General features: G+C 43.2%; 1 protein-coding gene across 1 annotated transcript in view; it reads right to left on the reverse strand.

Moving 5' to 3' along the window:
• Positions 1 to 13,723, reverse strand: part of LOC119654401 — a 140,006-nt gene that overhangs the window by 13,465 nt on the left and 112,818 nt on the right. The window contains exon 3 of the mRNA XM_038059784.1: positions 12,746 to 12,961. Within this exon, the coding sequence (XP_037915712.1) occupies positions 12,746 to 12,961 (216 nt within the window). The remainder of the gene's footprint in view (positions 1 to 12,745; positions 12,962 to 13,723) is intronic.

A 13,723-nucleotide genomic window follows, 5' to 3' on the forward strand; every position in this document is an offset into this window, starting at 1 on the left:
TGTTGGGACTCTGGGAAATATTCTTCTCCCACTGGTGGCGCTTCGATTTTGTACTTTGGAAAGTCAAATGGTAGCAGATGGGAATCCTGCATCGAACTGCTGTTTACGACTACCGCAAGGTGCGTTCTCGCGTCCTGGGAGCCTGTTTCTGACAGGAATTCGATTCCAAGATTCCGGTCCAGGTTAAGGAGCGTCAGTTACACACCAAAAAGGGGATTTCCGATATAATGGGAAGAAATACTTTCTATGAACAATGCCTCGTTGTTCAGGAGAGGCTTCTTAAAGGTGGCATTATGATCGTGATGGGTAATCTAAATGTCAAGGTGGGCACTGACAATACTTTGTTGGTACATTTAATAGGGAGGCCATTAATGACCGTAACAATAACGGTAAAAAATTTGTGGACTTCAACGACTTCCACGCCGCGTCATCGGCACACATGGCGGTACACTCTTCGAGCACTAGACATCCTACAAGGTCAGTTTGGTTTCACATTTGGTAATCACATCGACCATACATGCAATGAGTAGTAGAATTAAAAGTTATCTGCTGAATATGCGGAACAAAAAAGGTGCTTGCATCGGCCTTCAGAGGGATCATCATCTGATAGTCGCTTACTTTTGCTTGCACTTTGCTGCTGCGTCTGCTCGCTTCCTGAATTCAAAACTGATACTACACACCCCACACTAAACAACCCGGCCAAGAATATTTATCAGCACTAGACCGCCATTGAAAGTGCCTTTATCTCTGGCGCGAGTGAAGTTTTTCCTACATCCCAAAAGGATGTTAAAAAAAAACTGGCTCACTGTGGAAACTTTGAGGCCGACCAATGGTCCTAAAGAGCTAACAACCCCATTGATAGTTGCGAGTGGGATTGACCGCGACATCATGGTGCTTCATAACTGGACATCTATTTTCGGGCTTATCATCTACTTTACCCTTCACTAAAAAGGAACATTAACACAGAGGGAACCGTCAGACGCTGCCCCACCTCTGCCCTGGGAGCAGCGTGACCAAAGCGGTTCACAGGTGTGATACGCTCCTTTTTATAATTCGCAACACATAACCTAGGTACGAATTATATCAAACGTAAATTTGCTCACAGTTCAGATCAAAGCATGCCGAAGCTAGAAAAGCATATAACACCGGTGAATCGCATCGGTCACGCTGTTCGCTCGGGAACTATTTCGGGAAAGAACTGACAAAGGGACCAGTTGGCTCCCGAAATGCAGTCTTTGTGATTTCTGGAAACAAAATGTGATTTCTGAGGAATAATTCTAGCCAATACTGGAAACTCTCCACGTTCATAGACTTTTGCGAATCTGAGGCAGAAAATGCGAAGATTCTTCGTCGAAGAGAACCCAAGGAATCTTCGTCTGAGATCTGAGAAGGCCGCCAGGTGTATATAAAGTGCAAGGTCGTCTCCTCTTCCTTCTTTTACAACCATACAGCCGATATCCCCATTTACCCTCGCTGTTACTTTCTGTCTCAGTAAATTCATTGTCTTTTAGGACCTGTTGTTCGATAATGTGGCGGGTCTGGATGAGCCTATGGCATTTATATATAGTTTTAATACCAATTCCACCCCGATATTTCTGTTACCAGGCTGCGATGGAAGCAGTCCCGACGTAACCTTCGCGTCGGCATCGTTGGTTTAGCTGGTAGACAGGTGTCGAGTTCTGGGATGCTTCTCGGCAAGGGACTATCAATACATTGAATTGGTTGACATAATCTGTCGGTGTGCGCCACCATGGTGCTCTTTTTGTGCATGGAATGCCGCGGAGGTAAACATTGACAGATTGGTTGAAATTCTTGGAGCAGGAAGGACCGCGCTGGAGGTCTTGGGGCTGGTGGCACTGCTGTTGACATTATCGTAAATTCAGCTGAACCGCAGAACACCGCCATGCCTGTAGAGCTTCCATGTTCAAAAGAGCATCAAAATGTGGCAAGCTTTCTATGTGTTGCGTAGTTCCGGAAGAAGTGTCACAAACTCCGTTCTTTACCAGAAGAAATACATATCGGTCAAAAGGAGACTCCACAGAGCAATAAACAGAAGCAAAGCTGGTCGATGGAGTGAATAGGGACCTGTGCCGACTCGGATACGAACTGATAGTCCGGTGGGCGCTGCAGAAATCTTACTCACTTGAGGTCAAACAGATGGGCTGCATTGTGCAGGCACTACTCCCTGCGCATTGCGTACGGAATGATGACGGCAGCGCAGATAACGCTGAAAACTACCAACTTAATAGAGTTGGAAGAGGCAGCCCTTTCTATGAAAAAACAAGAAGGCGCCAGGACCCGATGGTATCCCAGCAGAAGTATACTAGTCGGTGCTCCAACATAGGGCAGACCCACTGCTCAGTGCATTCAACGCTTGCTTGAAAGATGGCATTTTCCTTTCTGGTTGGCAGGCGACGAGGTTTGCGCTAATCAGCAAAGATCTAGGGGACCCTGATTTGCTATCTCTATACCGACCACTTTGTATGCTTAACACTGCTGCTCATCAGAAGTAAACTCGCTGAAGCATTACGTGCTGCCGGAGATTTATCCCCACAGCATGTAGTTCGACTTTAGAGCAAGGAGATCTACAGTGTCGTTCGTTGAGCGGAGGCACATATTGCGTATTTCTTTCGGGTCCTTCTCGTTGCAAAGAAGATAGAGCTCGATTCTTTAGAGGAGCCCGATGGCAAGGGATTCCTTGAGGTGATAGTCAAGAATTCCCTTCCTTCTCTCCCTCCATTGATAAAAACAATTCCTTAATTTGAAGGCTCACAAAGCGAGAAAGTTCGAGAGTTAGCCCGCAGATGAGGAGGTGTTTAGTTGGTAGTCCGACGACGAACCATTGCGGGAGTCCAACACTCCGTGCGTCAATGCATTCACTTACTCTATTCCAAAAAAAAACCATTTATAGCTATCATTGGCTTTAAAAATTTTCTTAGTCCACTTGGTTACAATGTGACTGAATTCTCGACAATCGAAACATCTCTTTCCCTTTTTCTTATCCGGTCAATCTCTCCTCAAGTGATCCTTTCCCCCACAATTGAAACAGTATTCTGTAGTCTTAGCGGTATCTTTCACTCCAGTCACCTTTTTGGACGTATACTTTTTTTTAGCGCCTTGGTACCTATTTGCTAGTGTCACTCGTCTGAATTTGATACAATTGCTTGACGGCCATTGCCCCTTATAAAACCGACTTAATAGCTTCGTCATCACTGATTCCATCCAACATTAATTCTGTGGTAATGTGTGTACAGCCAATGTGAGGAGGAAGAGGAGACAGCCCTGCACTTTATATGCAGCTGCCCGGCCTCCTCAGATCTCAGACGAAGCCACTCTGGTAAGGTTTTCTTGAATGAAGAATCTGTACCCTCTCTGCCTTCTTGGATTCGCTAAAGCCTGCGAATGCCGTAATCGGGAAGCCATTGAATAGGCGATTTACGGGGATAGTACAATGGGCCTAACAATGGTCTGAGTGCTCGGAGCAGTGGCTCCCCCCAGTAAACTGAACTAAACTAAACTAACATGCTAATGTCTGTATGGTTCCCTGTATCCAATATTCGATAGTCGTTTGGGCGACTTCCATAAGACGGAGGGGAGATTTCCTTGGCAGTTGCCCAGCCTTTGCGCTGTACGCAAAATTTGTGACGTATGGCGCCTTGTACTACTACCGCTCTTATTCTTTCTCCTCCGTTGTAACACTTCATCTGTAGGTCACTTGTTAGCCTTTCTTGCAGTTCTGTGTTTCGTTCGGTTACTTTATATTCAAGCTTCCCTCTTAATCCTTAATCTTTTTCTATCATACCTGTTAGCCGATGTTGATGCAGTGGGCCAACTTGCTACCTTTCCAGGTCATTCTCCTCCGTTATATACTCGGATACCCGTTTCGAAATTCCGGCTGAGTCGGTAGGCATACCAAGAAATTCATTAGTGGGGCAATAAGTGATAGAATATCATTTATAAAACGATATTAGTTATGGAGCCAAAAATACTCTTTTAACTGATGTCTTTTTAATCACGGTCATTTTTCAACTACCCCTTTGTATCGACTTGTTAATGCGTTAATGACCAGAAAAGTGCGTTACTTATCCACGGATGCGCCGCGACGGACAGAGTGCGTAAATGCCCCGAACAAGTTTCAACAGAGGAAGTTTCTCATCCACTGCATCCACAAGCACTGCCGGCATTTAGGCCGTTTCTATGTGTCAACATCACATCAAGTCAAATCGTTCGGGGATGCTGTCCTCACGTACTTAAAAATTTGACCCGACCCAGGAAGGACTCGTTTGAAGTGGATCTTCTCATGAATTCCCGTCGGAGGTTATCTGGCATAGTGGAAACCAGAATGCCCCCCTGAGAGTATACGCTCCGGCGAAATTCCTGGAAGATATGCCCTTATTCCGATTATTTGCGGTTGGTCACTTTGTGTCAGTTTTATGGTAGTTTTGACTACGCCCATATCGCTAAATGCGTTGAGTTGGCCTCGGTATTAATTCTGAAATTATAACGATATAAACCAAAACCGCTGTGCTAGTCACGACGGTGGTCTGACTGTGGTCGCAAAAAAAATCTAAAGAGCACCGTACGATAGTGTCTGCACGGCGGGTATTTGCTTTCAACTTCTACCATCATGTCGGCACCATAGATTTTAAAAGCGATGAAATCGGGAGAACAACCTGCTTGGAAAGAAAGCACGGCAGTACCAATATGGGGAAATCATGGCAATCCAGAAGAATATTCAAATTACCGTCTCACTCGGTTGATCAAGAACTGCAGAATTTCCGGATAGAAATGCTGGGAGTAGTATCGTCCTCTCGATATTGCATTCTTGTATCTAGAGAAGACGTTTGACCGTGTACCATAGAAATTCGTCTGTTTTGACTTGCAGCAATACCTAGTGCCAGAGGAGCTCGTGCTTCGGCATAAATTGGTCTACCACGACCCGAATGTGTGGGGCACACATTGCTTTATGCAGATAATATTTTAATAGCATCTCGCAATAAAGCTGTTATCTATGGAATGATCGTCTGCAACTAAATCTGAATACAGCAAAATTTAAATTGAATCAAGTGCAATTCCACAACTGGCATCCTTTGTGATCGATGCATCAAAGAGCATCTCAAATCTAAAATTTACCGACGCATCGTTCGCATCTTCGCCCTCTATGCTTCCGAATGCCGGTCGACTACCAAAAACAATGAATGCCGCCTCGCGGTTATGGAAAAAAAGATATTGTGCTGGATCAATGGCTTAACATGTGTATTGAGGAGATCCGCGATGTGGCGTTGCATCCATTGCGGAGAAATAGCGAAAGGGGCGCCTTTGATGGTGCAATCATGCAATTCGCACTGATGAATAGTCATTAGCTAACTTCATCCGCACCAAGCCTATGGCCGAGAAAAATTGCGAATTCAATCAAGACAAGCCGACCCCGTTACTGAACGGGACGAAAGGCTAAAAAAGAAAAAAAGATATTTTCCAAAACACGACAGTGACTGCGCATTCCTACAGTTATATATTCAATTTTCCATAGAAAAATGCATGTCATCCATTGACTGTGTTATGTGGCACATACTGTTATAAAACCACTCAAGGTCAATTACCATTTTGCGACAAACGTAATTAATGAAGTAGTTAAAGCACCAAATATTATTTTTATATATCCCCATATTCACAGCTGAACTGTGATTGTAGATTCGTGAAAGTTGCTCCACTCGATTCATTAACGATCGGTCAAAGCTTAAAACGAAAACAGAAAAATTGCCACCGCATTCATGTTAAGGCGTAACTTTACATATACGGAAATTTAAGAAATACCAGAAATTAACATACATGAATGCACGCAGTTAATAAAGTTGCAGAAAAAAAAAATATTTCATAAGCAGAGTAGGTTTGAGTGCAAAAATAGTTTTAATGACACTTGGCGGATCTCAAGGATTGTTTGTGTAAACCAATATTGAATAATTCAGCTTCTTCGTGACTATTTCTTTGCTCCTCCATAAAGATCCTCATTTCAAGTATATTTAGTAAATTGACCTGCCCTCTAGTCAATGATACTTTTTTTATAGTCAATTCAAGATACAAATTTTTGTTCACTCTACTGTATTCCATAAAAACTGTATGGTGTACTTCTGGCTATTATTCATACGAATAAATGTTCACCTTAGCTAATATCTCGTACCTGTTCATTTGTTAATTCCTTAGCACAAGTCGGGTTTTATTAAGGAAATCTTAGCGAGAAATATGTAACGCTTGCTGCAAGAATAGAGACATATTCAAGTATGTATTGTCGATGGGTGGGTTCGACCTTGTGAATACATTATGTGGCAATCTTGCAATCAACCTTCACTAGAAGGCGAGTAATTGTATTTAATTGTAACAATATTTTGCTCTTGTATGAATACTTGCAGCCTAACCTAAACCAGCACTTGATCGTTCTTTTTTTTCCACAAATGCTATAGTCACGGTTGTATCTTAACTGCGTATTGAAAACTTATCCGTTCTATACTAAAATGATTTTGAACCAAAATTACTCTCGCTCGAAACATGTTACGAGCCAAAAAGTGAAATAAGTGATATAAAACATGTTAAACGGCTTAAACACGGCAATGTGACCCAACTTTTATATGTGAAAGTATACTTGGCCAAACAAAAGACTCAAGCGAGTAACTCGAAATCCTAATGTTAGAGGTATGTTGTGGTTACGTAGGCGAATTGCGATATTTTATTACAAATATTTTTTAGATAATGGTTCGTATCCAAAAAATTACAGTTGACAAAAGCAAGAATGCGGTTTTAATATTGGGTTGGGGAAAAGGAAATGTCGTATTTGTGATCGAAATTTGACGCTTTATTTAATATACTTAGAATTATCCGATTTAAGTCAAATATGCGCCATTCTGTTCGCAAACTTGTTGCCATTTAGACTTCATGATCCCCCCCCCCCCTTATTTGCAAAAAACTCAGACAGCCAGTTTTCGCAAGCCTCTTTTGAGGCCAACTTAGTAGCACCAAGAGCATTTTGCATGGACCGGAAGAGATGGTAATCACTTGGTGCCAGGTCCGGAGTATACGGTGGGTACGGTAGGACGTCCCATCCGAGCTCTCGTAGCTTCTGGCGGGTCATCAAAGATGTGTGAGGCCGAACATTGTCCTGGTGGAACAGAACACCATTCCTATTGACCATCCTGGTCGATTCTGATCAATCGCCTGCTTCAAACGGTCGAGTTGCTCACAGTTGAGGACCGAATTGAGGGTCTGGCCATAGTTGAGCAGCTCATAGTGGATGACTCCCTTCCAATCCCACCAAATACACACCAAAACCTTCCTGGCTGTCAATCCGGGTTTGGCGATGGTTTGGGTCGGTTCGTCGCGCTTCGACCATGGTCTTTTTCGCTTGAGATTTTCGTACGTGATCACCAATCATCATCCGCTTAAAAAATGGGTCGAATTCATTCCGTTTCAGCAGTGCATCGCAGGTGTTGATTCGGCCCAAGAGATTTTTTTCCGTCAACTCGTGTGGTACCCAAACATCCAGCTTTTTTTGGAATCCAATCTTCTGTAAATGGTTCCAAACGGTTTTATGGCCCTTGCCCAATCCCTGGCCAATCAAGCGAATGCTCACATGCCGATCTACTTGGATGATTTCGACGATTTTATCGATTTCTACGACGATTGGCCTACCAGTACGGGGTGTATCTTCAACATCCACTACACCAGAACGAAATCGATCGAACCAACGCTGTGCTGTGCGAATCGTTACAGTATCAGACCCATGCTTCACAAATTTTTTTGGCTGCCTTCGTTGTATTTTTACCTCTCAGGTAGTAAAAATGTAAAATATGACGAATTTCTTCCTTGGTGGACTCCATTTTTGACGCGCTATAGCTTTAAACTGAAACGTACGATCATAAAACTGTCAAAGCGGCACCTGTAGCCCAGATTGTCGTCTTCAAATCCCCGTATAGTATGACCCGATGCGATAAGCACAACACAAGATATGTTTAAGTGTCGCCATCTATTGACAAAATACGACATTACTTTTTCCCCAACCTAATATTTATTGGTCACATGGGAAACGGCTTAGCAGGATAAAATGTCGATGACGGCTTTACGGTTTTGTCAGAGGCTGCGCAACCTCTGCTCTGGGAGCAGCATGACCGAAGTTTGGGTGCTAAACCCTAAACGAGAGGTCCGTGGACCAAAAAAGAAGAAGTAAGTTGCTCCCCATTTGGTCCGGTCCGACCTCAAGTTGATGCGGACTTAGGACCGCGCAATTCTCATCAATTTACCATAAAAATGGAGAAAAATATAGAAAGCTACTTCTGTTCTGTTCTGCATGATGAACACTCTGAAACTTTCAGAATGTCCTAAATAGCAGGAATAAAGTTAGATGATCCAAATTTCTGAAGTATTCAAAGCTTCATGAAATGCCTAAATTCAAGCCACCGTTCATTTTAGAGCGGAAATAACATATTAACACATTTGATCTTATTCAGTTTGTGGCGCGCTTTCATTAAGTTTCTGACAATTCATCCACTTTACCTAGTAATTCCCAAAGAGGCAATCCCCCCGAGGTAAGCATAAAAGCGCTAACCACAACGATAATGACAACACATAACACGTCAACAGACTCGAGCATGACTGCAAACGTGGTTAACGGTGCACTAGGATTTCCAGACTTCATGATCCCGAAGTTTGATTCCAAATAAAGGAGGCAAACTTTGGACATTTATGATATAATGGATCCATAGCAGAGAACCCCCTTTCTCCTTAAACTCAAAGTAGAAAGATGTAACTTACTGCATGCGCGGTCGTTCACAGTTTCCACCTTCTCAACAAATTTCGTGTTAATCAGTATAGCCGCTTCTGAGAAAAGTGCGTGCGACAGACAGACAGACAAACAGGCATCATAAGTGGCGCCCCTATACAATCCATGCGCACGATTCTTTCGGATCGTCCGAGGATGCAAAAAGGCAGAAACGCCTCTCACCGGAAAAGGGGAAAGCAAACAAAGTGACCACAATCGTGGAAATTGCGGCACCGGCTCCAATCGACCCAAGGAAGGTAAAGCCCCAAGAAGGAACCAAGGAAACGTGGACCAAAGTTGGTGGAAAGAAAAGTGAATTACGGCCCGGATTAATTATCTTTTTAAAAAAAGGTGACATGACAAATGCCGATATTTTCAAGAAGGCCAAATCCCATCCGGAGCTGATGGACTTTGGCGAAATCGTCAGCCGAATCAAACGCTCCCAAAAAGGAGTTATGAAGCTGGAGCTGAAGAAGTCTCCGGACAAAACGGCTGAAAATCTCCCCGGTAAGGTGGAGAAGTCCTCAGGGTAAGAGGTACAAATACAGCCTAGAAAGCACGTGATTATGATACGATATAAACACACTGATGAAATCACAATCCGCGAGGCCTTAGAAAACCAGTTCGGACTACTCGGTTTGCTAGATTCCGCAATCAGAGGACTGAGGAAGGCACGCAAACAGCTTTCTAGCTGAAACAGCGTTCAAACTGCTGGGGACTGGTAAAGTGAAAATAAGTTGGTTCGACTCGTGGAGCAAGTGTCCCTCAAGCGCTGTTTAGATGCCTTGAATTTGACCACATAGCGGCAAAATACAGGTCAAAATAGGTCAAAAAGATGCAAATAATGTGGGAGAGAAGATCATATGTTCAGGGAATGCAAGGTTGAGCCAGAATGTATGCTTTGCAAGGGGAAAAAGAGCGTCAACTGTCGATATGTGTGTGTGTCGTTTTTCCAGCTTATTTTATAATGAAAACAAAGCGACAAATTTTATCTTTAAATGCCGAATAGTGAGTTTTTTATTCCTCATATAGCGGTATTTCAAGGACCAGTTGACCTCTTCCTCAGTGAGTTTTTGTCATCATATGCTCAGTGTTTAGGAGAGCCTTGGATGCAGTAGAGAAATTAGGTTGATACAAAGCAACTTCAACCATTACGGGGCAGCGAAAGGCCTACTTTCCCAGGCAATCGATGAGAAGGGAGTCAAGGTGGTCATAATCAGCGAGCCTTATCGCAACAATAAGAGTGGTGTTTAGGCTGCAAATATAATTGGCAAGGTGGCAATATGGGCGAGTGGCATCATGCCATTCAAGAAGTAATGGGGTTTCCAGAAGTTGGATTCGTCAGGACAAAAATAGTTAGCATCTACATATATAGTTGCTATGCTCCACTAAGCGCGACAATAACAGAATTCGAGGGAATGGTCAGTTTGCTGATCTCGGATGCAAGAAGTCGAAACCCCAATGCGGTGACTGGGGATTAGGGCAGTCGAAATATGAACACCAAGAGCCGTATCCTACTCGAGGCTTTCAGGGAGCTATACTTAATAATAATAATCGTTGGCGTAACAATCCATATTGGATCAGGGCCTTGAAGTGTGTTGGAGCACATCATTCAAGACCGTAACGGTCCACTACAGCACACTGTAGGAGGCAATGTAGTCAGCATTGCGCTCGCCCGAGATTATTACCTTGATTTGACTCAGGTACTCATTCAAAGCTGAGTCGACTGGTATCCGACATCGAGTCACGATTACAAATCCCTCTGCCACCAGTGAGATTTGAACCGCGACCTTCCGCTACCACAACCCAGTGCTCTAACTACTTGAGTCATCCCAACACACGGTGCTATACTTGGTGCTTGCAAATGCGGAAAATATGTCCACCTTTCGTGGGACAGAGTCGGGCTTAATAGTCGATCAGACATATGTGAGTACCACATTGGCGAGGAGAATGGCCTCGTTTGTCAGTGAGCATTATACTCGTAGCGACCACCAGGCAATTTTCCTCCAGATCGTATCTGGGCTATGAGGCGATGTGCGTTCCCGCGAAGGTGCAAACCAGGGCTGATCACTGGAAAATTTTGAAGAAGTTGTATTCTTAGAGATGCTATTGAGAGACCACAATCCCGTAGGTGCGGCTTCAAAAAAGGTAGATCAAATATGGGACGCATAATGAGAGGATGCGACGCGGCTATGCCAAGTCGGCGGGTCCTCGCAAAAAGGCGGTCAACCTTTTGGCGGAATGAAGAAATCGCGAAATTGCGGGCTGAATGTTTTCGCGTAAGAAGGATCCGCAATGATCTAAAGGACCAAACTTCAACGAGAAACGGCAAGTATACGCGAATCTTCGAGATATGCTTAAGCAGGCTATATGGACTAGCAAACGAGAATGCTTCAGGGAACTTTGCGGAGAGGTAGATCAAATTCCCTGCGGAACAGAGTATAGGTTATAAAGAAGATGAGAGGGCGAACAACACAAGTGACCTGTTCGCATCTTCTACTCGGTATCGTGGTGGCGCTCCTTTTCCCGGATAAACCGCAGCGCAAAAAACATAACCAAGCATTGAACGTCTACATCATACCTGCGGTAACTGAGGAGGAACTTGCCCATATTTGCTGGAAAATCGGTGATAACAAAGCTCAAATATAACTCTTAAACTCGCTGTTAAGACTAGACCCAAGTGATTTATCAGCCTATTTGAAACATGCATGGTAGAAGAAATTTTCCCGGTCAGTGGAAGAGGTAAAAACTAGTTTTGCTCCCGATGCTGAATAAGCAACCAGAGCAACCATCATCATAATGGCCTATTTACCTTATCGACACGCAAACAGAATCTCAATCTCACTTCTATGGGTGATAAAAAGCCTTCCTAGTTTCCACCCGACCTACAGAGGATCTTGCGAGACCAAAGCATTTCGTAAAATCGAGTCCTGGAACTTGCGGTTGACTTTCAAAACAATATATAAATGATCGAATTTGGCAACAGGAAGATGTTATCAAAAGACCGAGATTGTTTAAGAGAAATTTTAAAAATCAAGATCTCTGGTACGGATTTTTGAACCTTGACAACAACGTGGACTAGGATTAAAGGCTCAAAACTTGAAACCTAAAACCTTCGGAATAATTTTGATACACAAATGTTATCTATATCATGGATGCTCACGCCATTTTGGCCCTTGACACTCATGGAAATTGAAAGCGGGGGGGATATTGGGGGATTTGTGGGTATATAGTAATGAAAATGTGTGAGACCAATTTTTGGTTTTTCTGGCTATAGAGGATGCTGGTCATTCTACCGCTGTGCCCTGGTAAACGGTCGCAAGCAGAACGAGGAGCGAGGAAGAGGGTGATTCCCCCAAATATGAAGTTTTTTCGGGGGCCAGAATATAAATTTTGTTGAAAAAAGGGATAATAGAAGGATTCACATAATTCTCACCTCGTTCCAGATTTTTAGAATAATTTTCACCCCAGGCCGGGTTTTTCTCTGTACTGCCCTGAGACATTAAAATACAGAATCCCCAAAAACTTTGACATTACGAATGAGATTTGAGGATCTAAGATCGATCTAATTTATAAGTTGCCAACCCTGTACTGCACTGCGAAACTTATAGTCAAAAACAGTCTATTGTATTCAGTTTCTGTTATATATCTTTTGTTGTCTATTATAGATACATACTCGTATATTCGGCAGTGTTACTACAAACAACGTTTAACCTTCATCATAGCGGGTACCACTCTTACTATCTTATATATTTGGAAACTGCACCCGTCACTATTGGTATCCAATTCCAATCTTACAACACCAGACTTTTTTTGGGATTTAATAATTTTCCCATCGGCAATCCATTTATAAAGCACACATATTTCCAGCGTGTGTGATTGCTTCCATGTATCGTTAATTAAACAGAAAACGTATGAGTCCATAAAGAGTTCGCTTACCTGTTCATTGAAGTGTGCCAAAAACTGACTCTGTTGATAGGGGACATTGCTGACACGACCCCCATTAGCTTTGCTTTGGGGAACAAACTGATGACCTGTTGCGCCTACACTTCCAGTAGATACACTAGGCCGCAAGGGTGATACTTGCGATCGGGCGCCCAGGGGTGAAAACGGTCGTGGTGAAAGTTCCGAGTAATCCGCTGGACTTCGCGTGTTCTGAAAAACAAAACAAAAAAAATAGTATCAGGTTAAAGTAACTCTAGAGCAATTGACTAGTAGAATAATAACATGGTTACTTGGGATATAATCAATTAAATGAAGATGATCGTGTTTATAATAAGTATTACATAAGCAGACTAAGATTGCCTATAGTAGATTTAATATTACCTTTGAGTGCTTGATTTATTGCCCGAGTATTGGATTTACTTGTCTAATTTGCTCTCTGTAGATAAAGCTTTTGGTACGTTCCTTAATGCACAAAAAATACCTCCAATGGTCGCATTCAAGACGGGTATCCCTTTTTGGAATTTTGACAATCATCCCCTTCTTCAACTCACTGGAAATAAGCTGGAAGAGCGATGGACGATTCGACAGGGAGCTCGTCAAACCCAGCGGCCTCATTCTGCTTGAGCACATTGATAGCTGAGATGTATGTTGCCCGTCAGTTGGGACCCAAACTGACCTTATGACAGGTTCTGTACTCGAACAAAGTGCTACCAATGACGAGGCTACCAATGGAAGCTGCGGAAAACCACAAACATCCCACCATTGACTTTACGGCCCATAAGACTGTCTATTCCAATCAAATGGTACCACCAACATCTTGGCATTCAATTTACCCATCACAATCCCAAAGTCATTTTTTAGCATGCTTCTTCTGGACTTCGTTGAATTGCTCTTAGAAACCTTCTTTCTATTCTGCATTGAACGTCTCTGTTGGTGTGTAGCCTTGCACAGTGAAAATGTTCCTCAACCTGA

This window comes from Hermetia illucens, chromosome 4 (assembly GCF_905115235.1).
Source record: "Hermetia illucens chromosome 4, iHerIll2.2.curated.20191125, whole genome shotgun sequence".
NCBI lineage: Eukaryota > Metazoa > Arthropoda > Insecta > Diptera > Stratiomyidae > Hermetia > Hermetia illucens.